The following is a 27,196-nucleotide window of genomic DNA, read 5'->3' on the forward strand; positions in this document are numbered from 1 at the left end:
CCCCACGTGACCCTAACTCCTCCCTCTCCTCACGTGACCCAGACTCCGCCCCCCTCAATCCTTGCTCGCATTACACATATATTAACAATGTGACTGCATAGGTTTTCGCGCTTGTGCTGTAGAGCTCTGATGTGTGTACCACAAATGAATGCCTTGCTGATCTCATCAAGGAGCATAAACCACCAATCAAACTCCAGCCATCCTCACAGAAACTTTTGGCTAACCATCGAACAAAGATGGTCACTGCATCGCGCGCTTTGAGATGTGCTTCTGCAGCCGTCTGGACCGCTCTTCCTTCCGATATTAGGAAGCCACTGGAGCTATGCACTCTTAAATCCATATTGAAAACGCATTTCATTAGAACTGATTTTTGTGTTCAGTTTGTTGTCCTTCCCCAGCACCTCAGATTAGCACGGTTGGGCGACGTACCATACAAACATTCAACATACATGCATGATGTGTTTTCGGATTGTACCACATCTTATTCTGCACAATGTCTAATGTTCCACAAACTGAAAGCTTATATTCAGTCCCCGAAGGAGCTCTCAGCACATTGAGTGAAACGTCGGACGTCGTGACGATCAACACGCGGTACAATCCGAAAACACATTGGAGCGCTATCCCTTAACCACGGTTGAGTCAGCAGATTTGTTACCTCTAACCATATGTGTGTGAAGATTATTTTCAACTGCCTTTTCAAAAAACTATTGCTCGAATGTTCATTTTTTATGACATTATGTTTCTAAGTATTGGTGAGATTATTGGTTTTGGAATACCCGGAAGATATAACTTCTTTTGGACTCTAAATATGTAACGCTGTGGCTGCTGGGTTGTGTTAGAAGAGGCTCCTCAGCATACTGGACATCTGTGAAAAAGATCTTCATAGCTCTTCGTATTCCTCCAGTCTAAATAAAGATTAAAATTCCAATTAGATCGTGCTTCAGCACATCGATAACAGTGCCGGTACTTGTGGCCCCTCAAACTGACAGACGATCTGCATGCAGCGCGCTGGTAAACATGAAGAGAGCCGCCTCAGGTGACAATCATACTTAAACAAGGTGCTTCGTTAATTTGCACCACACACGTAAACTTTTGCACGAAATAATTTTACCTCCTGGGTCTTCCGCATAGTCGTGCCACGTCCAGCTGCTGTGTAGGATATCTGTTGGCTCTTAGCGGACCACACGACCTCCGAACCCATTCTTAGCCAACTTTATCTGCGAATGAAATGCGAATGCGTCAGTCCATTAAAAGTCATCGTCTTAGTGTTTACTGATGTTGGTGAGCAAGTCGTTTGCAAGCTGTGCTCTGAACCCAGTCTTAAAAATCCTTAACTACAGACCAACACAGCAGATTTTCTCCATTTGCATTGAGGCAAAAATGCGGGAAACTCCTAAAACCTGTGAAAATCCACGATTGTTCAGCACGTATTTTGGAGTAAATTCGCAGAGTGCCACAGGTTACAGGGTCCGTGAGACGCTCACCTCACCAATATGCCAACGGCCAGGTTTTGGAGAAGTAAAACAAGTGTGGAGTGCTCATAATTTTTTCGGTGAATACATTCCCGTCGAAACGAATTCGGCTGTCTCAGAAGCTTGGAGTTAGTGGTTTTTATATTTATAAAACCTAAGGTTATTTGCGATGCAGGAGTGTTCATGGCCAAGCAGACCGATCCAGCTGACACAGAGCCTTCTGCAGTTACTGCAGTGGTAAGCGGTAACGTGTTCTTTGTCCCTAGCAGCAGAACGTCCTTCTCTTTTTAATCCTTTATATTAAGTTCACTTGCGTGCTTGCTTACGACCGTGCAAATCTTTCGGTCGTTTTTTAACCCACTTCCCGTGATCCAATCGAGCTGACATTTTGCACACAGACTCGTTGTGCGTGACAATTAATGTTCGTGAAAAAAAAAATTCAAAAATTTTACACTGTTTAGGAAAAATAAATGATATTTAATTACCAATTGCTTAACGGTGGCAGGCAATCATCTGACCCATAGGTGGCAACCATCTCAAGCCAGAGGACGAGAGGACTCTAGCCGCCACGCATATAAAGGATTTATAGTGAAAAACTTTGTTTTTACGGGTTAATTTTTTAGGGCGTTATGAAGACGGCGATGCTCATCCAACTGTCCAAGCCCTAATTGCGACTTTAGGCACTCACAAATTGGGGCGTTCGGGTTATAAGCGCACAGAACGCAGGCTCAATTCACCTCTTCCTGCTGCTGCTCTGGTGTACTGTAGTTGGTAAATAATAGGTGTGTAGTGATTACCCTGCCGCACAATTTGATGACGTTATTATTTTGGGAATCAATTTGATTTCAGAATCAATTCTTTTTTTGCCATTGTGGTGATTTAGAGTCCTTAGTGGCTGCAGTGTGTACGTGCACCATTTACATGAAACACAAAGCAATCGGTAATCAATTATCTTCAGTGTAAGAATCAATTCATTGAAGAACTGATACATCAGTGCATACTTTGTCAATGCCTGCCTCCTCCACACGTTTCCAATACTTAGAACACTCCCTGTGGTGATTATTGCAATTCTATTTTAGTACGGGACACTTGTAAAGATTTTTTAATTCTACCTGCGTCGATAATTTAAAACCTGACTTCAAAGCAATTTTAACCGCAACAAGGGTGTTTTAATTATGGCGGCTTAAATCGCCAACAGATTAAAATGTCACGCAAAGACCTCAAACTTCGCCACTTCAGATTTAAAAATGTAAAAGTACTTTTCCAGTGAAATTTGCAAGATCAGATCTTATGACAAAACAACTTTTTTTTTTTATCTAATGAACGGAGCCTTGGAAAGAGGGGTTTCGAATGCCAGTAGCCAGTGGGTGGCGTGAGGTTGACTCATGATGGCGTGAGACCAGAGGTCTTACTCAGCTTGCTTATGGGTGGAAGTTCTAAAGAAATTAGTTGTCAATTTAGCAATGAGTTTTGTTGCGGTTATGTTGACTGTGTTAACATAACAGCATTGCGAGAGAGGGTGGGTTCACTGTAGAGTAGCGATTCTCAAGCGTGGGAGATGCGTGAGAATCGCTGCCGCCTTTGACAGTGTGAGACACGAGGCATGTCTTGATGCTTTTATTCGGCAGTGTGGGAGGGGGGCATGGGGCGATTGCTCCCTCCCCTCCGTAATGTAGGACCCCCTATTTCAAAAGCTTGAAATTGTGGGAGTGCCACCCCAACTTTGGAAGGTTTCTAGAGCTACTTCTGCCCCTATCCCTCCCTATAACTGGCATACAAACAGTCCAGGATTATCCTAGTAGCAACAGTAGCTACAGTGAGGGAAAAAAGTATTTGCTGATTTTGTATGTTTGCCCACTGACAAAGAAATGATCAGTCTATAATTTGAATGGTAGGTTTATTTGAACAGTGAGAGACAAAATAACAACAACAAAATCCATAAAAACGTATGTCAAAAATGTTATAAATTGATTTGCATTTTAATGAGGGAAATAAGTATTTGACCCCTCTGCAAAACATGACTTAGTACTTGGTGGCAAAACCCTTGTTGTCAATCACAGAGGTCAGACGTTTCTTGTAGTTGGCCACCAGGTTTTCACACATCTCAGGAGGGATTTTGTCCCACTCCTCTTTGCAGATCTTCTCCAAGTCATTAAGGTTTCGAGGCTGACATTTGGCAACTGGAACCTTCAGCTCCCTCCACAGATTTTCTATGGAATTAAGGTCTGGAGACTGGCTAGGCCACTCCAGGACCTTAATGTGCTTCTTCTTGAGCCACTCCTTTGTTGCCTTGGCCATGTGTTTTGGGTCATTGTCATCCTGGAATACCCATCTATGACCCATTTTCAATACCCTGGCTGAGGGAAGGAGGTTCTCACCAAAGATTTGACGGTACATAACCCCGTCCATCGTCCCTTTTATGCGATGAAGTTGTCCTGTCCCCTGAGCAGAAAAACACCCCCAAAGCATAATGTTTCCACCTCCATGGTTGACGGTAGGGATGGTGTTCTTGGGGTCATAGGCAGCATTCCTCTTCCTCCAAACACGGCGAGTTGAGTTGATGCCAAAGAGTTCCATTTTGGTCTCATCTGACCACAACACTTTCACCCAGTTGTCCTCTGAATCATTCATATGTTCATAGGCAAACTTCACACGGGCATGTATATGTGCTTTCTTGAGCAGGGGGACCTTGTGGGTGCTGCAGGATTTCAGTCCTTCACGGCGTAGTGTGTTACCAACTGTTTTCTTGGTGACTATGGTCCCAGCTGCCTTGAGATCATTGACAAGATCCTCCCATGTAGTTCTGGGCTGATTCCTCACCGTTCTCATGATCATTGCAACTCCACGAGGTGAGATCTTGCATGGAGCCCCAGGCGGAGGGAGACTGACAGTTATTTTGTGTTTCTTCCATTTGCGAATAATCGCACCAACTGTTGTCACCTTCTCACCAAGCTGCTTGGCGATGGTCTTATAGCCCATTCCAGCCTTGTGTAGATCTAGAATCTTGTCCCTGACATCCTTGGAGAGCTCTTTGGTCTTGGCCATGGTGGAGAGTTTGGAATCTGATTGATTGATTGCTTCTGTGAACAGGTGTCTTTTATACAGGTAACAAGCTGAGATTAGGAGCACTCCCTTTAAGAGTGTGCTCCTAATCTCAGCTCGTTACCTGTATAACATACACCTGGGAGCCAGAAATCTTTCAGATTGAAAGGGGGTCAAATACTTATTTCCCTCATTAAAATGCAAATCAATTTATAACATTTTTGACATGCGTTTTTCTGGATTTTGTTGTTGTTATTTTGTCTCTCGCTGTTCAAATAAACCTACCGTTAAAATTATAGACTGATCATTTCTTTGTCAGTGGGCAAACGTACAAAATCAGCAGGGGATCAAATACTTTTTTCCCTCACTGTACATATGCTACGGGCCCCGCGTGAAATGCTTTCAAGCTGTCAATTCCGGTTCAGTGATTCTGCACTTGATCTATTACTATAGTCCTATACTGCCTTCAACTTTTATGAACGACTGGGTGTTTAAGGTTAGCGATTTATCGTATGATCTGGCTGTATAGCAAATGAAAAAATACAAATACTTTACTTTGCAAGTAAAAAATGTATTTAAATGTTTGTGTTTTTATTTTAGGGCCCCTTTACAGGCCCTGCACTAGCTTAATCCGGCACTGCATACAAATATATGCTTATGATATGTATTACACATGGATGATTACACGTGAATATATTTTCTGTTGTTCGTGGCTGTTTTTTTGCTATTGAGCCACTGAACAGAACCAATTGCCGAGTTTCTGCAACAACCCTGATCCATTTCTGCAGGAAATTATAATGGGCAACATTTATATTGCACTATATGGTATATTCAGGAGACCATGTGACAGCATTTGTAAGCAATATGATATTTCAAAAGAGGTATTCGTTTTTTTCACTTTGCCTATGACCGTTTTTCTCTCCAAAGTACACATTCTTGAATGCAGTTGCATTTCGATGCCATGCAAATCCAAATTACATGGTCTTGGACAGCTGTGGTGTGAATTCCCAATTAATAAGTGACTCTCAATTGCTGGAACAGAAATGGTTGGAACCCAGTGCCCAAGATTTAATGTAATTGATCAGGCATATTTTATGTAACTGGCCAGGCCTATCTATTGTAATTGATCAATCATATATTATGTTACCGACTTGGAATATGTAATTAACCTAATCTGAAAATGCTCGACTGTCTTAAATAACCAGTGAATTATTCTATGGCCAGACCGCTGCAAGCCGATTATTAGAATAATTATAAATTAATGCATCAGCCTATGGTGACGGGGTCGTGTTTTTTTACGTGCAGCCGCTGGTATTTTGTACAGTATTCGTGAAAATAAGACACACGAGTCATTTACACCATCGTGAAGGTAGAATCAATCCCATTTTACTTTGTTATGGTGTAAGCAAATCCCTGGCTATACAGTGTAAAAAAACCTATATATAATTCATGCGTCCATGTGCATGTATTGCTGGACAAAAGAGCGTGCTTATTTTCAAGAATTAGTCTTTACACTATCAATAAACCGTTGAAAATAATGTACTTATGTATTTATAATGAATGTAATCAGTATACAATATTGCGCTGAATTGGTCCTGTGGTTATTGTGTCACAACTGGTCAGTTGTGTGAGCGGGGGTTTATAGGGGAGAGGTCTATCATGAATTATCCAGAGTGAATTATCCAGTCTATAGTGAATTATCGCAAGTGAATTATCTAGTCTATAATGAGTTATCCAGAGTCTAAGGGGAGCAAAGACTGGGTTGTGGCTGGGTACGGTGGGCCTGCAAGAGTAAAAAGAGGGTAGGGTCGGACTCGGGAGTCCGAAGAGAGACTTGGAGATCCGCTCTCGGCATGTCAAGCTCCGCATTATGAGACCTGAGCTTGACTCAGGAGCGTCTTACACCTGGCAGCTGAAGGGGCATTGCTTTGACATCAAAGTACCCTGGGCCCAGCTCTACGATTTGAGATTTTTCCAATCAACAACTTCTTTGCTGCGTCCATGCTCCCAACTGGTAATGACATCTTCAGTCGTAGTTTTGTATTTTCTAGTTTTCCCTTCTCATGGTTTTCCCGACGGGTTTTGCAGCTATCTGTACTCTCGCTTTTGTTTGGCATTTGAATCCTTTGTAACACTTTGTCCTGATCACAACGTCATTCTCGTGCTTCAAGATTAATTTGTCCGTTTTTTTTACTTTTCCCCTAGTCTTACAGGAATATCTATTGCAATGTTAGGCACAAAAATAAGGATTTAAATGTATAGGGCGTTTAAATACCACATCAGTTAAAAACACCTAACGTCACATCTCATCTCAAACACATCTCATCTCCAATGCCCTGCTACAGTCTATCCAAGGGAACCCCCTGTGTGCGGTACGAGACCTTCACAATATCGGACTGCACATGGGAATTAGTCTGCCAAGAGGGGGGGGGGGGGGGGGTGGAGAAGTGGGGTTTTTCCAAATTAGGTCATTTGAGGACTGTAGCTAAATCATATTTGCAAAATTTGGACCATGACACTGGCATTCATGGCCAACTATTTTTTATAATTTTCCGCAATCTTCAATGTCCATTTAAATAGGTAGCTTCATTGAATAGTTTTGTTTCTCTCTGAAGCTGGTGGTAATCACCAGAGAGACGTCACAGTGCTCACATGCTAAATGTCGTGGGTTTACTCTCCAACACACCGGGTGTGCTGGAGTAGCAATTGGCACGTTTTGTTTACATGACAAACCTTACTAATTAGCTGTTCCGGGTGATGGCGAGTTAACGACACATCTATATTTACGCGATTTAACCCCATAACATCCCCTTTATTATGGTTAAATCTCTTCCTTAGAATTGGTCGAAATTGTACCATTCTCAACTAATCATTTAATCCCTATAACACCACTCAGCAAAACACGAGTCTCCTAAACAAGGCAGCATCCTCACATATACCCTCTGCAACCAGTCTCTGCACAGACGAGCAATACCTTCAAGGTGATATAACACACGACTCCTTGTTTGTCAGCCTTGTTCGAGCAGTCACGACTCATTGGAATCCATCACCCACTTTGGGTGTTTGTCCGAAAAGCTCCCCCCCCACCTCAGACCATCCCTCCACCCCTCCTGAGAGTCTTCCGTTTATGCACTGCAGCTTCTCTGCAACTGGTTTGATGTAGATAATTAATGGTGATAGTAGATATTATGATGCAAATATTCAATCACGTTTTAAAAAAAAAATTTTCGAGAGACTGTATTGACTGAAATAAAGGCATACATCTTGTCATTTTAAATTACTAAACAAATATTTACAGTATTTAGATAACTCAAGATCTGCTCGCTTAAAGTTTACTGCATTATTGTTTTATGTTGCTACCATGGAACGGCAGAAAAAATGCTCAGATATTTTATCATACAGTATGTATAACTGCTGAGTATATATTGTCTATTCTGCAAAAAAATATGTTTACATGTGTAAATTGGTTTGTTGATTGTTTTGTTATGCAAATAATAATAAAAGTAAATAAAATGCCCGACAATCCAAACAGCTGGGAAGGCTTATTTAAGCATGCAAAAAAAATCAACTAATTCAAATCCATTTTCCCATCGTGTGTTAAATGATATTTCATGACAACTTAAAAAGTTACCTTTCTGCTTTCATTTCCATTTATAATACCTTCCCTTCACTGTAAACTTGCAATTTCTCTCAACCTTCCATCTATTTTCACCAAACTATTTCTTTCGTTTTGTGCATACTGCCGCGACAAGCTGGAAGGGTCTTGAGGTTTGTCCTGTGGACTTTATCCTCCTGTATAAATAAATAATAAGTGCCGATTCCATTGCTTCAATACAACAGCATCTGCAGCCCCGTGTCTCATTTCTTCTGGTCGACTTCGCATCTTGAACTTTTTCCAGGCATCTCGTGGAAAAAACTTAGTCACCCGGTTAAAACAACACATGTTACCAACCCACGTTTACGTATGCAAAGCACCGCAATTACGGTCAATACACATGTAGTGGGTTCCACAGAGGCACACACTCGAACTTGGAGGCAACACTTTTATTCTGAATACAATGGGGTAACCGTATGACCACTTGACCAGATAACGATATAGGGTGGTAACCACCACACGTAACTACATAACCACTCGAAGAGATAATGACTTAGGGTGGTCACCACCACAATTAGCTACGTAACAACTCAACGGGATAACTATAAACTCGGACCAGGTCAGCTAACACCCTGCCCAGAGATGAACAGCCAAGATCGCTCTCGGGACTCGGCCTTTATGGGCTGTGGCTTGGCCAGGCTCTGCCCTTGGCCACGCCCCCTTCCAGATCCTTCTCGGAGACACTGGCTCCCCATCACGTGTCCCTCTCACCTCCTCCTTGGTCCTCGTTACTACCTCATCTGGTCACGTGCCTTCTCGGGTTCACCCAGACTACCATGTCCTCACCCGACCTCTCTCTTGCTGTCACCCGAACTATGCCCCTAGGGGCCCTTCCGTTCTGTACTCATCCCCGTGCTAAAGAGAGACTCCAAATCGACAGTACCTCCCGTCTCTCGGTACTGGCGCTACACCACAGAGACACTATACACGCCACTACATCACCCCCCCCCCCCTTTGAAAAACACAGCCGTCCCAGCTGATAACTCCCGTAAAATAAACGCAGGAGAGTGTCTCAAAAAACAAAAGTATCGCAAAACGTAGAACGGCGACGACGCAATAGATACATGAAACATTATACACACTACGTACAATTCCCGAGAAAGGGAGAGGACGAGGGAAGAGAGGAAAGAGGAAAAATGTGAGCAATGTACAATGGTCAGTTTCCCCTACCCCCAACAGCACCAAGCCACTCCCGTGTGCGTGTCAGCACATGCAAGCACAAGAAGAGCCAGGTTCAGCCAATGACCCAACTGACTCACACGTGTGACCACCAGCAGACGGAGTAGAAAGGAATGGCATGCTGTAGGAGAATCATTCAAACTGGGCAGTCTTTGAACGAGTCCTTGTAACCGGGCCTCCAGGTGAGGTGGGCCTGAGCTCCCTTGAGGGCCCCGGGGAAACTTGAAGATGCCCTAACGGGCGCGGCCCCTCCCGAGGATTTATAACGATGGACGGAGAACGGGCGGGCAATGGATGCTTCACACCCCGAAATCCGCCCGGAGTCGGCGCAGCTAGCAACGTCGAAGATGTCAGGCGTTTCGATCCTGTGGGTGGAATAACAGAACTCCCCTGAGGCACGACCTCATCGGAGTTCCTTCTCGCAAGACGGTACAAATGGCTTAAGTCACAACGGGTGCACAAACCACCGCTGGCGACCAAACTGTGGCCTCTTAGCCACTACTATGTCGACCGGACCCCGCCAAGGTTTATAAAGTTTGAGGGACATACCCACCGGTACCTGTGGACAGTGCAGCCAAGCCCTGTCACATGGTGCCCATTTATTCCCCGACACCCGGAGCCCCCTTAGCCTTTCATTAGCCAACTGCCGCGAGGCTGAATTCTGCCTGGAAGCCTCCCGTGCTTCTGACACCCGCATGGGGCCAAGCATGTCAACCTTTTTCCTTGTAGGCTCTGGGTTTAGTTGGACATCGATTGGGGAATTGTGTTCCCTCCCATACATAAAAAAACGACGAGAACCCGGTGGAAGCATAAGGGGCCATCCTGTAGGCTCTGAGAACCCACGGAATGTTAAGTCCCAGTTGGACTGGGCTTCGTTGACCTGCTGACTCAACATAGAAGTCAGGGTCCTGTGCAGCCGTTACACCACTCCATCCGTCTGGGGGTGATAGGGCGATGTACGCACCTTTTTTGTACCCAACAGGTCACACACCTGCTTCAACAATTTAGATGAAAAAAAATTCCCTTGGTCAGTAAGGAGACGTTCCAGAACCCCCTTATCCAATACATAGCCATGAAGGAATGTTTCAGTAATAGCTGTAGCCGACTGGTTTTGAAGCAGCCAGGCCATTGGCCAGCGAGAAAATATTCTACACCCACCAATAAATAATTATTACCTCGCGACATGGCTGGGAACGGGCCAAGGATGTCGAGCGCTACGAGTCAAGCACTATTAGTCATTCGTGCACAGCCCAAATGACTCTACTCCTCAGGACAGTGGGCACCACGACACTGTAGCACCACAATCCACCATCCCAGCACATCACAGGGGCCAACCCACATTGATCCTCCCCTCCTTTAGCATCCCCGACCTGGCGCCTTAGTTTAAACAAAGAGACATCCTCTGCCTGGAGGCGTCTCCACTCAGCATGTGTCAGCCCGATGGTGGCATGACATTCATGAGGACCATCGGAGTTATAGGGGGTGCAACGTCCGCTGACGCCACGACAGAGGGAGACAGTCCCGTGTGAGCTGGCTTGCAGCGCCCCACACCCGTAAGACAAGCAAACCCTGAAGGACTTCCAGCCAGTGGGAGTGCTGGCTGGATGGCTGTTTGATACGCAGCGCGTACTGGAGAGCCGCGTGGTCCATGCGTACCTCAAAGCTCCTGCCATAGAGGTACGGATGATACTGTTGCACGAAGACCACGATAGCCAGAAATTCTCGGCACGTCACGCAGTAGCTCTGCTCGGCTGGGGATAATACCCTGCTGCCATACGCGACCACGCTCTCCACCCCATTCACAACCTGGGATAACACGGCGCCAATTCTGGTGTTACTGGCTTCCGTGTTCAGGACAAAGGGCAATGAAAAATCGGGGTATTGAAGGGGAGGCGCGTTGACCAGGCTGTCCCAAAGTGTGACAAACACAGCCTCCTCCTCCTCGTCCTCCTTCCCCCATCAAAACGTTTGACCCTTGGCCGTAAGAACGTGGAGAGGTTTCACGATAGTGGCGAACCCGTGCACGAAACGGCGATAGTAAGAAGCGAACACAATAACACTACATACTTGACCCACAGACTTGGGGGTTGGCCATGTGTGCACGCATGCAGTCTTATCTGGATCAGTCGCTGTCCCCGACTCACTGACAATGTGCCCCAGGTACCGAGCAGACCTTTGCAATGGATGACATTTCTGCAGCTTGAATTTTAGGTTTGCCGCCCGCATTTTAAGAAAGACTGCTCGTAAACGTTGCAAATGCTCATCGAAGGTACGGCCAAAAACAATCACGTCATTGGAGCCCTGCTAACACCAGCTCCATCAGCCGTTGGAACGTGGCTGGAGCTGAGTGAAGACCCATCGGGAGCCGATTAAATTCAAACAACCCCTGTGGTGTACGAAGCACAGTTTTGAGTTTAGAGCTCTAATCTAGAGGCAACTGCTAGAACCCCGAGAGCAAGTAAAGTGTTGAAAAAAACCACGCCCCCGACAGAGCATCCAACGAGTTGTCCATCCACGGTAGTGGGTACACGTCAGCCACAGAGATCTTATTTAACTTGCAGAAGTCAACACAAAACCTCAAACTCCCATCATGTTTCTTGACAAGGACTATGGGAGCTCCCCAAGAACTGTTAGATGGAGAAATAACGTCAGCGGCCAACATCTCGTCGACCGCCTGACGAACACGGTCCTTCTCTTTGGGGCTCAATCTGTATGGATTCTGATGGATGGGGGCGGCATCACTCATATTGATGCGGTGACGTAAGAGAGTTGTGCATGGACAATATCATATTTACCCTTACTAAATTCGTTGGAAAACTCCCATAAAAGTGTACACAACTCAGCCCTCCGACCGTCTGACAAATCAGGGTTCTCGGAGCAGAGTGTGTCCATCCACTTTCCATCACCCCTCTGCCCGTGTTCCGTAGCCAACAGGACCCCAACCTCACCAAGAAGATTCTGTCGAAAGTCACTGCCAATGCATGGGCTAAAACAGTGCCTGCCTGTATTACAGATGTGTCCAACCCCGTGCTCAAGACCTGAATAAAAGGTTCCTGGTCATTGGACACCAATGTCTGAGCCCTCACTAGTGTCAAACCCCAGGCCGCTTTATTCGAGGATCCCAATAAGATCCCTCCCGCGGTTGCTTCCCGGTCGAGCTGCTTTCACAGCCGCAAGGGCACAAGCATCTGCGCACCGGGGGTGGGGAATTTTAACAGTTCTGCTCGCCACCGCTTGGACCGTGGTGTTAGCCATGCGCAACCAAGTTGGGGAAGATAGAAATGCCATTCGGCGGCCCGATGGCAACTCGATACAGCCCTGATCTACCAGGATTTTCAGAGGCATTTTCCCCAAAAAATCTGTTCCCAGTAGACAGGGTATAGCCAGGGATGTGGAGACTAGTACCGGTCCTGTCAAGTCAATGCTATCGATGCACACCATCGCCAATTATTCCCAACGACTCGCCATTCGCGGCAAAGCACGGAATTTCGATAGGGCGAAGGGTACAAGATTTTTGTGGCAGGATGTTAAAAATAAATTCGGAAATGATGGTAGTGGATGCTCCGGTGTCGATGAGCAGCCGTACCTCTACCCCTTGAACCGTGCCAATAACGGCCGATGATCCCGCTGCCGCGGCATCAACATGGTGGGCTAACTCCGACCACTGACCTGGATGGTGAGGCCAGCTATCTCCCGGCAAAAACCCGACTCCCACGCTCAGCGGCCCAACAACAATGTACAACGCACAAACGCGAACCGAGGCATGCCACGATGAGTGAGATGGTTGCAAGGGCCGAGTGTGTGGTGGGCCGAGTGTGTGGTGTGCCGCGACTCGCCTGAGGACCCAGCGGAGTTGAGGGCATCCGGGTGGAGGATGACGGCGGGCTGGAGAGCCTCCCTCGTGCAGCACGGCATACCCTTGAGACATGTCATGGCAGGCCGCAGTTGTAGCAGATGACAGGGTCGCTCCCTGGGTGAGAAAAGGTCCCCTCCGCTGGTCTCGCCTTCCTCGTTGCTCTGCGTCGCCTCTCCTTGAACCCCTGTCGTCGATGGAAGTGCATACCGGGAGGTCCTCCGCGTCTTCGGGTGCACCCCAACCACCTCGGAAGGTGCGGTGCACGCTGCCACTCCAGCACGTCATTTTAAATGAAGATGCACCTGGATGCTTCGCGCAATTTTGAGGGAAGTTAGGTCATCATCTTCCGTAGCTGGCAGGACTACACCAGGTTCTTGCGCCAGTGCCAGCATGCGCTTGAGCACCAGTGAGTCCAGTCCAGCTCGTGCCATCTTGGGGAACGCCGCCTGCACCAGCGACAAGAGTGCGCTGCGGAAGGCGAGGGGCGTCTCGGCTTCTCCCCCGCCTCCGCGCGGCAAACTTGTGTCGAACGTTGGACGGCGGCTCGTAGATGGCCGCCATTTTGGTGAATGCTTCTGGCAGCGTGAGCCTTTCAGTCGGCGGGATGGCGTAGAATGCCACCAAGGCGTCATCATCAAGAGCGGTGGGGAGCGCCCGCTGCGCTTCCACCTCCTTCCATCCAGCTAACTCACAATTTGCGGAGAACCGGCGACGAAATGCTTCCCAATCGCCACCCGTTGCGGAGAATTCCTTCACAAAGGGAAGCCGTCGCTTGAGTGATGGGACTTCAAGCGGCGTTTTTGGCGGGAGTTCCAATTTAGTGGGATCCTCGTCCCGCCCGACCACCAAAATGGCCAACCCGTGCGTGGGCTGCATGCCCAACTTTTCCCGCGCATGGGAAGCAGTAGCGGCGTCGATGTCTCACGACTCCAGCGCTCAGAGCTCCGTCGCCGGCTCCTCCAGGTTGAGTTCGGCGATCAGCGCTGCCACGGTTTGCAGCAGCTCGGTCGAGGTGAGCACGGTGTGCCCGGCGCTCTCTCTCCGATGGCGGCGAAGGGGCGGCATGATGGTCAACCCACTGTTCCACCTGCAGCGCCGCCTCGCACCCTCTGTCCAGGGCTGCGATCCCCGGGGCTGTCTGGGGAACGATCCCCACGTCGTCTTCGTCGTCCGAAGACGTCTTGGTGAGTTGTTTCCTTCATGTGAACATTACACCTACCCTGGGCTATCACTTAGTTATTTTTACCACTTCTGACGCCAGTAGTAGTGGGTTCCACAGAGGCACACACTCGAACTTGGAGGCAACACGTTTATTCTTAATACAACGGGGTAGCCATATAACCACTTTACGGGATAACGATATAGGGTGGTAACCACCACGCGTAACTACATAACCACTCGAAGGGATAATGACTTGGGGTGGTGACCATTACGGTTAGCTACGTAACCACTCAGCGGGATAACTATATACTCGGACCAGGTGAGTTAACACCCTGCCTGGTCCACGATGCCGTGCATGAAGCCCAAAGACCAAACACGTAGCCGGGGGATTTCATTCCCAGAGACGAACAGCCAAAATCGCTCTCGGGACTCGGTCTTTATGGGTTGCGGCGTAGCCAGGCTCTGCCCTTGGCCATGCCCCCTTCCCGATCCTTCTCGGAGACTCTGGGCCCACATCATGTGTCTCTCTCACCTCCTCTTTGGCCCTCGTTACTACCTCATCCAGTCACGTGCCTTCTCGGGTTCACCCAGACTACAATGTCCTCACCCGACCTCTCTTTCGCTGTCACCCGAACTATGCCCCTTAGGGGCCCTTCCGTTCCGTACTCATCCCGGTGCTAGAGAGAGACTCCACATCGACAGTACCACCCTTCTCTCGGTACTGGCGCTACACTACAGAGACACTATACACGCCAATATACACGTGCCTCGTAAAACTCAGCTATGCACTACCATAATCTAAACCAGGGGTGGGGAATGTCCGGCCTGCGGGCCGTATAAGGCCCGCGAAATCATTTGATCTGGCCCTGCCAAGGCAACCGCAGGCGGGACTCAAAATTCAATAAATCTAGGAGCAAACCTGGAAAAGCAGTTGCGAGTAGCAACATAATCAATACCAGCTAACATCACACGCCTCACCAAAGAGAAGCAGTTCCAGCCATCAAATTAGGGGTGAGTTAATAAAATGTTTGACCAAATATAACAGGCACATTTTTTAGTTGATAATTTGGCCCGCGAATGATGTTCTAAATATACAAATGGCCATTGGCAGAAAAAAGGTTCCCCACCCCTGATCTAAACAAACAAAAATCAACCGTTCATATTGCCACACATTTTGTTTGGAAAACTGAGCTTAAGTTCACAAATAAAATGTATTTAGCCTTCAACAGCCTACATAAGTAAAGGCGCAATGGCAGCCGCCAACATTTATTATGGGAGGCTTCAGCAGTTCAGTATCAACTGTGGAGTGAGGATAAAGTACAGCTCCTCAAGTCATCGATCACGGTGCCACTGCACAACCAGATACTCGAACACATTTGCATAGGGCTGTGGTCCCCTGTTGGCCATCACTGTGCCAATGTAGCCAATGCAGCGAGTCAACGGAGGGGCTCACATTTGTTCTGATATTTACCTGTTTTTTCTTTGGGGACAGCAGTGGCAACATGAGTTTGATTCCCAGCCACAGCTAACATCAGTGGTGAGTGATATCTCAAGCAGTACTGGAACCCGCCTCCCACTTCACTAAACTTCACCGACCAATGTGGTAAGGTATGGTAAAACAACCCTCATCACCGACAAGACATGGGGAGCTCTTCATCCTGCAGTAGCATGGCAAAAAGCTGTAAATTATTGCTCATTATCATCAGCCTTGATCAATCCACTTCTAACGGAAGGTCTGACCAGACCGTCGCTATCTATCAAGGTCCTGCAATGTAATAATCTGCCTGGAATCTGCAAACGAGCTGAATTCATCACTATCTCCTCGGTGGGTGCCCTCTCAGATGCCTTTTATCCACTCCTTGAGCATGCTTTTCATATTTTCTGCAATCATTGCGAAGTCACGTATCAATTAAATGTTTGTCACTGCTGGTACAGCCGGAATCATTTGAAAAACCACACCCAAGATTGTGTTTAGTGTGTCGAGTCATTTGTGGCGCGGCCGACACCATCAACTCGCTACACTTGAAATCCCAGTTTCATCAGGGCCTGTTGAAACCCACATTCCAACCCATGGTCTCAGCGGTGTTGGCTAAGTGGTCTGACACATCATACGCTTTTTGAGCTACTGAAATTACTTTTACATGGGGGTACACACTTGTGAAGTCAAACAAAAAAAAAGTGTTAGGTGTGGCTGCAAACACGTGTTAACAAGCGTTTATGCGCAACAGCACAGCCGACATTACCAGGCTTAGATATCGGCTGTCTCAGGCCGACATGTCTCATCAGGAGGGTTGCCAGCTCTGAAATACAAAAAAAACCAGGCCATGTCATGGGAAGAAGAACATCTCACAATACTGGAAGAGAACCATGTGGAAATGCATTGTCTTGAGTGGTGGTTTGTTACACAAGCCACACAAACACCGGGATTTTAAAAGTATTTCCTGGGAAGACTTACAGATTTCCGAGGACAGCTACCTCAACCTTCGCTTAGCTACAGCTGCTCAACACAGCAGCAATGCAGCCATGATCAGCGATGATTCTTGGGCTCTTGCACTGTACAGGGTGGTCCAGATGTTTTGTGACCCCCAATTTATTTACCCCTTAACATTGCTTTCCTTTGCATATTCATTTCTGTTTTATATAAACCTTACTTTAAAAAATACGTTTTAGAAAATGTAACTGGGGTTATAAGACATCTGGACCACCCTGGACAGTATACAGTACAGAAAACCTATAAGACATAAATAGCCAATGACATTGATCTTAAATAAATTACTCTGCTCCGATATCAATTTGACACGGTGAGAGTAATCCCAATGGAAAGGCTAAAACTTCTGTGTAACAACCCAAGAATCATTCCCTGATGACCACCAGCCACCATCCATTGTTTGCGACGTGTCCTAACCAAGCACTCGAATTGAAATTCCTAACAGCACTGAAACAGGCTACAAAATTAAGTCGCTCCGTGAAACTACCATGGTATAGTTACTACTGTACTGTGTACGTATGTATCTACTGCACCTTCACTTGCCATTGATTCGCGTAGCCATACAGATTTCGCATTGACAATACCCCTGCTGTGTACTCGATCGCGAACTGTCTGTCACCCACCTGCCAACTCTTAACGATGCGCATGCAGTCTTTGTTTGCCATGCATTCAAATATTGCACCTGGGTCCTTTGAGATGGATCATCTCGTTTAGGCGCGGGGTTGTCCCACGGTGTTATAACCGCGACCGATTTGGCGCATTCCTCGTGCACCGACAGGACACGGGCAGCTCGCGAGAACGCTGAGCGCGGGGCCGGCGGTCTGCCCACGCACCGGTCCACACGTGGCTTCCACGTGGCCTCCATCCGCACTCGATGGCCGCCTCACCTGGGTGGGGGGGGGGGGCAAACGCGGGCGAGCGTGGTGACGTCACTGAGGGCGTGATTCCGCCCCCCCCCCTCCAAATCAGCTGTTCGCTGCTGTCACTGTCACCGCTGCTGCGACAGCCGCTGTCAGTGAGCGCCGTGCCGCCTGAGCAGTGAGGCCCCTGCGTGAGTGGTGAGCGCCGCGTAAGAGTGGTGAGCGGTGGGGCTGTGGTGCGAGTGGTGAGTGGTGCGAGTGGTGAGTGGTGCGAGTGGTGAGTGGTGAGCAGTGGAGCTGTGGTGCGAGTGGTGAGCGGTGGAGCTGTGGTGCGAGTGGTGAGCGGTGGAGTTGTGGTGCGAGTGGGGAGCGGTGGAGCTGTGGTGCGAGTGGTGAGTGGTGAGCAGTGTGCGATGGTGAGCATGTAGCTGTGGGTGCGATTGGTAGTGTGGATCATGGTGCGAGTGGTGAGTGTTGGAGCGTGGTGCGAGTGGTGAGCAGTGGAGGCTGTGGTGCGAGTGGTGAGTGGTGATCAGTGGTGCGAGTGGTGAGTGGTGGAGCTGTGGTGCGAGTGGTGAGCAGTGGAGCTGTGGTGCGAGTGGTGAGCGGTGAGGGCTGTGGTGCAAGTGGTGAGTGGTGCGAGTGGTGAGCAGTGGAGCTGTGGTGCGAGTGGTGAGCGGTGAGCAGTGGTGCGAGTGGTGAGTGGTGAGCAGTGGAGCTGTGCACTGAGTCACGCTGGGGGGCGGCGAACCCGCACCGGGGAGGCGGAGACAGAACAACAACAACCACCACCATAGCGCGCCTGAACCGGTAGAGTCCAGGCGAAGGAGGACAGCGGTAGGAAGGGGAGAGGAGCGATAGGAGGCGAGGAAGCAGCGAGGAGGAGAGGCGGGTGGTGGGGGGGGGTGCCGGCCGGTGCGGTCGAGCTGGCTGCGTCAGCCTGCGAGTGAGCCGCCCCTGCGGTGGCCGCTCGCTCCGCGCTCCGCGCCTGTCGCCCCACGGCGTGGAGGCGATGTGCGCTTCGCGTCCACCCCGTGGCGGTGTGCGGCGGTTGTAAACGCGGCCAACATCGACGGCGGCGCAGGAGAGACACAGACGCGGCTCCGCTTGTGGAGGCGTCTCCGGTTCGTGTGCTGCGCGTAACGCAGCAGCAGGAAGAGCAGGAGCAGCAGCAGGAACAGCAGCTAGGAGGAGCAGCAGCCAGGAGGAGCAGCAGCAGCGAGCCATGGCGAAGCAGTACGACGTGCTCTTCAGACTGCTCCTCATCGGCGACTCGGGCGTGGGGAAGACCTGCCTGCTCTGCCGCTTCACAGACAACGAGTTCCACTCCTCGCACATCACCACCATAGGTGAGGCAGTGATCCGCTGGTGGAGAACGCCGGTAACCCCCCCCCCCCCCCGTGGGGAGACGAGGCGGGGGGGGGGCACTGCGCGTGCCCCCCCCCCCCTGGTTCGTTTAGGTTGTCGCGGCCCGCCGCCGCCTTCATTGACGAACGAGTCATGGGGGTGTGGGGGAGCAGGCACGCGGTGCTTGGGAGCCCCGCTGAGCAGGCTGAAGCTGCGCTTTCTGGACAAGTGCGCCGGGCGCGGTGCTCTGTTGTGGCTTGTTTTTCATCGGCGTGGCTGTGATGAAATATTCAACACTCGCGCAGTCGCCACGACTCGGCGGAATTGAGTGCCCGCGAGACGAGGAGTCTGTTTGGGGTTTCACCTCCACCGAGTGAGTCTGTGCAGTGTTTCCACTAAGGGTTTTCTCAGTGCGGCTCACACGTATCACGAGTATGTGGTGGTGGTGTCACAAATATTGATCTGAAATCATTTCCGCGTGTCTGGCATAAGTGTGGTTAAAATCAACGTGTTTTTACATTTTTATTTATTATTCTCATGCGTCACTCAGTCACTGTGAGCTACTTTAAAATGTTAACGTGATAATTGATGCAGAGGAACTTTGGTTACTGGAATGTTATATTTTGTATGATAAAAAATACAATTAAAACCATACAAGCAGCTTTAACAGTGCACATTGCATCTGGTAGATTAAACACTTGGATGGATCATTGCCAATATGAACTTGTGGATTATTTTAAATGATTCTGTAATGGTAAGCTGGCAGCAATCACTCCCTCTGATGGTATCATTTTACACATTTTGGCAGGGGATCATTTTTCACGGCAAGCCGTTGGGAATGTCAAATGTGTGCAACTAAGCAGATTGAATAAAGCATTCCTTTCATTATCCGAAAAAAAACTTGCGAGTAGAGTGCATCTTCTTCACACTGTCACTGTCCCCAGTGACACACATGGAGATTTTAAAGTGGAGCTGTTCCAGTATTACACAAGACCGTCGCAGAAATTGTTGAAAAATCAACATCGCCTGTGGTGTGCAGATCGTAAACTTCAGAAGGAATGTGAAATATTCACAATGTGAGGCCAGCACAGTCAGTGACGATGAGCGTTACACATGGCTCATTTGAGATTGTTTTACCTATCTGGGTCATAGGTGGGGTGAACAGAAAATAGTTTTCTCCACCCAACCTATGTTTGATGTTCCCCAACTTTAGGCCTGAATTAATTGGATACACTGATATATATATAATTATATTAAAACATGCTTATATTGGAAGTTTTCATCCAAGAGACAGTGGATAGGTGATGGCAGGGCTGCGTGTAATGTGATCTTGTGGTTGAGGTGTGCATCGTTCTGTCAGATGAAATGGAAGCCTCACATTGCACGTAGCACTGCAGGTGCCAGGTTTGGGACGTGGTCCCAGGAGACTGTTGAACGTTTCCGTTATAGCAATAGCCATCTTCATCACTCTTCACTCAGGCACCTGTACTGATTGGCCGTATTGTACTGACAGTGAAGAAATGAAGTAATGCAAAGTAACTGCTGTATTGTAATTGAACACAAGGTATTTTAATCAGTCTCTTTGTAGCAGAGTGCTTGACTCACAATCGAAAGGTCATGCATTCAAATCCTCGTGGAGGATTGAATCAGCCCATCATTTTTTGGAGAATGCAATGTACTGTACGGCTTTGTAGGAAGTCAGTAGTGGTTTCCTTACAAATATACTGTCCCATGCCATAGGAACGTGGAATTTACACAATGGAGGTGATCACACTCCATGCTCTCCAAGGTCTCCATGCTCGTTCGAGTTCGTTCGAGCATGGAGACCTTTTAAATAAATTATATTTATAGATATTCCCAGAGAGATTTGTGTAAGTATGTTTTTGTCATACGTAATGAATGGATGTTATAACCTTACTCTCACTTTCTGCCTTTATTTTAAGGCACATCTTAGGGCACTTGCCTTACGATAAAAAGTGTGAAGAAGATATTTAGCAATTACATGCTTGATAGCTTCATGGGTTTCCATAACCAGATATTCCAGTACATATTATGTATGCACAACCAGTCGTAGTAAACCAATGCTTTGTTTCATGCAACTTTACAAAACCAACATTGTTTTAAACAAATGAAAAATATCTTGGTGTAGTCAATACCTATGACACTTTTATAGTTATTTCATATCATATTAAATATACTTTGGGATATGTGCTACTGTTTGTTTGTTTGTGATACAGTATTCATCGAAGAGTAGGCTCATCAAGGCATTTTTACATTTCAGAACTGGTGAGGGAAATATATGGGGTACAAGCTATCTGGTGCGACAATGAGTTACCGTGCGAGTTTTTTTTAAAGAAATCACTTGAAAGCTGAGCACAGTTGTTTATGTTTACTGTCATAATGTCTCGGTGTATCTCACTGCCCGATCCACAATTATGAAGGAGAGACATCACAGCGATGATACACTACTCCCCTGCTTCTGACTTGGTTGTATGGCTTGACCACCTGAATATGAAACTGTAGTCGTTGCTCTGCATTTACATCAGTCATGCGAAAGAAGAAGACTGCGTGATTGTTTATGATCAGGACCATTGTTCATGAAATGCCTTTATCCGTGGCCAGTAAAACATGTCATATATGCCCAGGCTCCTTCCAGGTTGTCCACTAAAACCTTGAATTGCTGTTTTCCTTTATTTATGTAATGCGATAAATAGACCCATTGCTATGTAACTAACTAATGAAATGCCGTTGATGAATGCTCCCCACAAATTTTGTTAAATTGATGTACCTGTTGAATGGAATTTTAGTGAATTCTAAAAATATACTTTTATCAGGGTCAACAGGTTTTTTTCTAGAAATAGCAAATTTGCTAAAGGCAATCAGTAGGCGCAGCCCAAGTAACATTCCAGAGGAAACATTCCTCTGATTTTCATCTCAGCCCTGCCTCCTCTCCTGCCTCCCCCACCCATTCATTGGTGACTGGCTGCCAACCTCCTGACAAGAATCTACACATTAGAGGTGGCTGAGTGACTCAGAGGTCTGAGGGCTCAGCTGACAGGCTGAGATTCTGGGTTGATTCTGGGCAGTCATCCGTGGTTAAACTGGTTTCTCAAGTGTGGTAAGTTGATGGTCTCACCAATTCCTGAAAAAAGCACATTACAATTGGTTTCATTTTATAAATTCCATCTCTGGGAATTAAAAACATCAGTGTAATTGTCATATGACAAACACCAATATCATGATATAGATGTTCTCAGACACGTGGGGTTGCACTGCCGTGCAAGATTCCTTTAATTGTCTCCTGACATGACCTGGGAATAAAATTGGAGAAAAGACTAAAAATTATACAAAAGAAAAAACACAGGCTACCTATTGTGCAGTTGAAACTGAAACAATGTTGCCAATCATTGTGCCTCTGCTTAGCATTGCAGCATTGTAGTGTCTTAATGCCATATGGTTTGATGTGTATGTGAGCGATACATGTTTATGTATGGGCATCTGAAATTCGCAGATTTTATCTGCTTGATGAGAAGGATCAGGAAGGATGCAATGAGATAAGGGATGTGGATTATATTAAGCAGCTCTGGCTGCAATGACAAGGTTGGCTTGCTGCATGTATTTGTATGCATGCACAGATAGGTAGGGAACATACTTTATCAGACTTTCCATTCAAAACCACAATACAACTATATATAGAACTGCGTAGACTGTAAGTGATGAACGTGGTTTTATTAAGATTGTGCTTAATTGTCAAAGAGGTTTTTGTTATCTGTTAGCAAAAGCCCATTACATTTATTTAAAAAAATTCAAGTAGCAAATCTGAGCAATGGCCCAAGGGACAAACCCAGGCGAGTCTCTCAGGCAAAGAGACAAGTGGTCGTACCCGCACGCACAGTATGGACATTATTTCATGGCGGGGGGGAGGGGGCGGTGGGGGTGAAATCTCTCCATCAGTTTTGGGGGTCACTCGTGTGACGAAAATCGGACACCTCAACAAGGAGGTTGATGATAAGCATTCTTAACTCGGATCTCTTCCATCTACGTGGGCGAAAACAATACATAGGAATTGAGGATTAAAAAAAAATCCGTGGTATAAATTTGAGTGCCTTAATCAAGGACCCGAAGCGTGCAGCGAGTGGTGAAGGTGGAAGTGTCGCGTCTGTGGCCCGGAGGAAGAGGGGTGGGCTGAGCCCCTCCTCCTCCTCCTACCCAGCCCTTTCCCCATCATCTCATTGTCATCATCATCGTTCAGATTCAAGGTATGTAAAGTTAATGTAATGTTTAATTACGTTATTGTGTAATGTCCTGTATATTACTCGGTGTTTAGTTAATAAACAGGCAACTTAGTTAAGCTATGGCGATTCTGACCGTGGCCGTGGTTCCCCTAACCCCCTATTTCCCATAGGCCCTGTACTTTACCTACCGCGGATTTGCCAACTGCGGCTTATTCCAGAAACCAAACCCTCACAGTTGGGGAGGGATTTCTGTAAATAGCTTGCATGTAAACCAACACACACTATTATTATTTTAATTCAGTTCTCCAAAATAATTGTGGAAAAATTATATAGTTTTGTTTATCGGTACTGCCAATGCATTTGTAATTATTTTTCATTTAGCGAATGCAAAGTCCCCTAAGCCAAGCGGTTGCTTTCGGTCCTGCTGTGTTGAGGGTGAGTAGGCGGCCTCCGCTGAGTTTGTGCGCGTCGGGCAAACTTCTAGGATGTGGTGCACGGTTTGCTCCACCCCACAGGAACATCGGGGGGGGGGAGGCGAGGCACTTATAATAATTGTTCGTGAAGGTAGGTGTGGGGAGGACCTTCATCCTGCAGCAGATGTATTGCTTCTGATGTTAATTACGACGATGATGATGCGTGTGATGAAGATTTTCTGGGGTCGCTTTCACGCAGCGGTGGATTGGTCATTGCTGCTGCGGCAGCTGCTAACGGTGGCGTTGGTGAAGGCTTGCAGCTGAGGCAGGGGTTGGTGGTGGTGACATTACAGCTGTGCACTGCGGTCCGTGGCAACACGCTACCTACTCGGGGTGGGGGGAGAGCACACACCTCGTGGCTCCTCTGTGCACGTCGACTCGCGCATGAAAGAGCAGCGGAATAAATTACCATACATGTCCAGTCATCGCCACTTCAGTGCACGCACCGGCATACAGCCACCGTGCGCGCCTCTCCGTCGCATTTTACACCAGTGCTACAGTGTTGTTACTCCGCATCGCTGACCAGAGGGATACGCTGCTGCTTGCTTGGCTTGCTGCAATAGCCCCATGCGCAGCACAACGTGGGACAACTCACGCTGCCGTGCAGTGAAGAGGCGCGGTGCACCCATGTGGCTGTAGACCACAGACAAAGAAACAGGAATGCGCCAATGTACGCCTCTCCCCTTTTACGTCGTTTCGCAAATACGTCGTCACTTTATTATGAACGCCTCGGCCCACACTTACGTCGCTGACAGCATGGTCCGTCCTTTCTTGTATCCACCGCCTCTCAGCCTTCGCCTCCTCCACCTATTATCGCTCTGATTGACGTCGTTTTGATATTAATTTCAGGAACGCATCCCTGAGGTAAAGTGGAGTTTTACGAGTACCTGTACTGCCGTGCAAGGGCATACTGCACACGCTGTGTATGTATGTATGCAGTATACATGTATGGCACGTGCTACAGAGAGTGTGCTGCAATGTACCATACACACGTAAATCCCTTTTGTCAAAGTCAGTGGTGGATGAGAGCCTCCCCATGTCAGTGTGGGTCCATGGGGCTGTTTGGCCATACTTCAGCATGCTAATCAGTGCAGGTTGGTGAAGAGGGGGGAGGTGAGTTGTGGCCGGGATCCGTATGCAGGTCACTTGGTTCATAGTGCATTGAGCTAACCCCTGTGCCACCATTCCAGGCCAGGCGTCATGACTTGTGGCGATAACAACTACACTCATGTCACCCTCCACTCAAGTGCAAACTGTCAATGCACATTATATTTAATGTTTAAAGCGTAATATATTTTGTAATATATTTATATTGTACTTTCCGCATTTTTTGTCGATGCAATTGAATGTATTTACTCTTGTGTCTGTACTGTATCCCATTAAACCGATGCATTCTTTGATATATTCACTTCTGGTCTCAGGGGGGCTCTTGGCTCACCACGGTGATGGTGGTAACTACCTCGCCTGGTATGCAGGAGATCGTGGGTTTGATTCCGACCCTGACGCCTGTATATTTGGAGTTTGCATGTTCTCCCCGTGATCGCGTAGATTGTTCTCCGGGTCCTCCGGTTTTACCCTCCACATTTAGAAACATGCAATTAGAGTGTTTGCTATACATTTCCACGTGATAAGCCACTTTGTTGAGCTACAATTTGTGGCCAGGTCACTTCTGAAAAAGAGAGATATAGCTCAGTGAGCCTTAACTGGTAAAATATTTTTTTATAATAGTGTTAATTTTACCTGGTCATTAATAAAATTCATTTGTCTCGATAGGGCATCCGTACGTGGAGTCAACTGAATAGAGTTATCCAGAGCCATATACTGGCGCGTGAAACGTTCTAAGATCATGGGACCTCCTTTGCCAGTACCAAAATATACTAATAGGGGTTTTCCCCTTTTTTCTGGCAACAAAACTAACACCTTTTGCAAGGAATCATGCTTACATTAACAACAATACTTGCAGTCAAATGCAAACAAAAAACAATACTCTGATAATTTATGCATTGTCTTTGAAACTGATTGGTCCACACCAGAGACAGCTTTCTTTAGAGCCTAGTCTCATATGGTGTTCGACCAGATGACGCCAAAATGCGCCTTTTGGTATCATCTGGTCGAACACCATATGAGACTAGGCTCTAAAGAAAGCTGTCTCTGGTGTGGACCAATCCGTTTTAAAGACAATGCATAAATTATCAGAGTATTGTTTTTTTTAAATCCTTTATATTAAGTTCGCGTGCTTGCTTGCTTGCTTAGGACCGTGCAAATCTTTCGGTCGTTTTTTAACCCACTTCCTGTGATCCAATCGAGCTGACATTTTCCACACAGACTCGTTGTGCCAGACAATTATTGTTCGTGAAAAAAAATTCCCAAAATTTTCCACTTTTTAGGCAAAAAAAAAATATTTTACATATATTCAAATAGAACGCATTCATGGCTTTGGCTGAACATCAGTGCAAGAGCCCAGAGCGTAACCCCTCCACAGGCCGTGGTGGAGTAGCACAGTTAGTAGCGCCCTCGCTTCCCATGCCAAAGGTCGCGGGATCGATCCCCGCGTCCTCCACAGGCGAATATATTTTTAAATCTTTTATATTAAGTTCGCTTGCTTGCTTGCTTAGGACCGTGCAAATCTTTCGCTCGTTTTTTAACCCATTTCCCGTGATCCAATCGAGCTGACATTTTCCACACAGACTCGTTGTGTGACAATTAATTTTCGTGAATTTTTTTTTCCAAAATTTTACACTGTTTAGGGAAAACTAATTAAATATTTAATTACCAATTGCTTAATACTGGCAGACAATCACCTGACCCATAGATTGCAGCCATCTCAAGCCAGAGGACAAGAGAACTCTAGCCGCCACGCATATAAAGGATTTAGAGTTAAAAACTTTGTTTTTACGGGTTTACTTGTTTTTGCATTTGACTGCAAGTATTGTGGTTAATGTAAGTGTAATATCTTCAATAGTGGCGGGAGACGAGTTGACGGGGCAGCACTCTTTATTCACAACGGTTGCACACGTAACAGTCCCAACCGAGATAACACCTATGTCGCACGTGCCTGACTCGGCCACGTACTCTGTCTTCCCCGTGGGGTACGCGCACCTATCTCTGCTTCGACTCAGGCTCTCCGGCTACGCTCTCCCTACAGGGAGCTTTCAAACCCCTCTTGTCAGACTACGGGTCTCGACCACTGGGCTACACAGCCCGAGCCCTTACAAGGGCGTCGGACCGTGAATCCCAAGGCCTCGCCTCTGAGCCTCTCAGAACCCCGGCCCTTACAAGGGCAGCGGGGCTAGGGGTCCCAGGGCCTATCTCTTCCTCCGTCTTCTGTCTTCACTGGTTACCAACTCTCCGAGTGCCAGCGCGCATCGCCTTACATAGCCCTCCGCTCCCGAGGGGGCGGAGCCTATGCGGACCGCGATGTGAGCACC

General features: G+C 47.4%; 2 protein-coding genes across 2 annotated transcripts in view; one reads left to right on the forward strand and one right to left on the reverse strand.

The window, feature by feature from the left end:
• Positions 1 to 16,663, reverse strand: part of LOC133346962 (protein unc-45 homolog B-like) — a 57,736-nt gene extending 41,073 nt beyond the window's left edge. The window contains exon 1 of the mRNA XM_061558809.1: positions 16,609 to 16,663. Within this exon, the coding sequence (XP_061414793.1) occupies positions 16,609 to 16,648 (40 nt within the window). The 5' untranslated portion in view covers positions 16,649 to 16,663. The remainder of the gene's footprint in view (positions 1 to 16,608) is intronic.
• Positions 16,664 to 18,233: 1,570 nt separating this feature from the next.
• Positions 18,234 to 27,196, forward strand: part of RAB15 (RAB15, member RAS oncogene family) — an 84,594-nt gene continuing 75,631 nt past the window's right edge. The window contains exon 1 of the mRNA XM_061558810.1: positions 18,234 to 19,062. Within this exon, the coding sequence (XP_061414794.1) occupies positions 18,939 to 19,062 (124 nt within the window). The 5' untranslated portion in view covers positions 18,234 to 18,938. The remainder of the gene's footprint in view (positions 19,063 to 27,196) is intronic.

The sequence above is a fragment of the Lethenteron reissneri genome, chromosome 25, assembly GCF_015708825.2.
Source record: "Lethenteron reissneri isolate LAM-NWPU_2019-01 chromosome 25, ASM1570882v1, whole genome shotgun sequence".
Lineage (NCBI taxonomy): Eukaryota > Metazoa > Chordata > Hyperoartia > Petromyzontiformes > Petromyzontidae > Lethenteron > Lethenteron reissneri.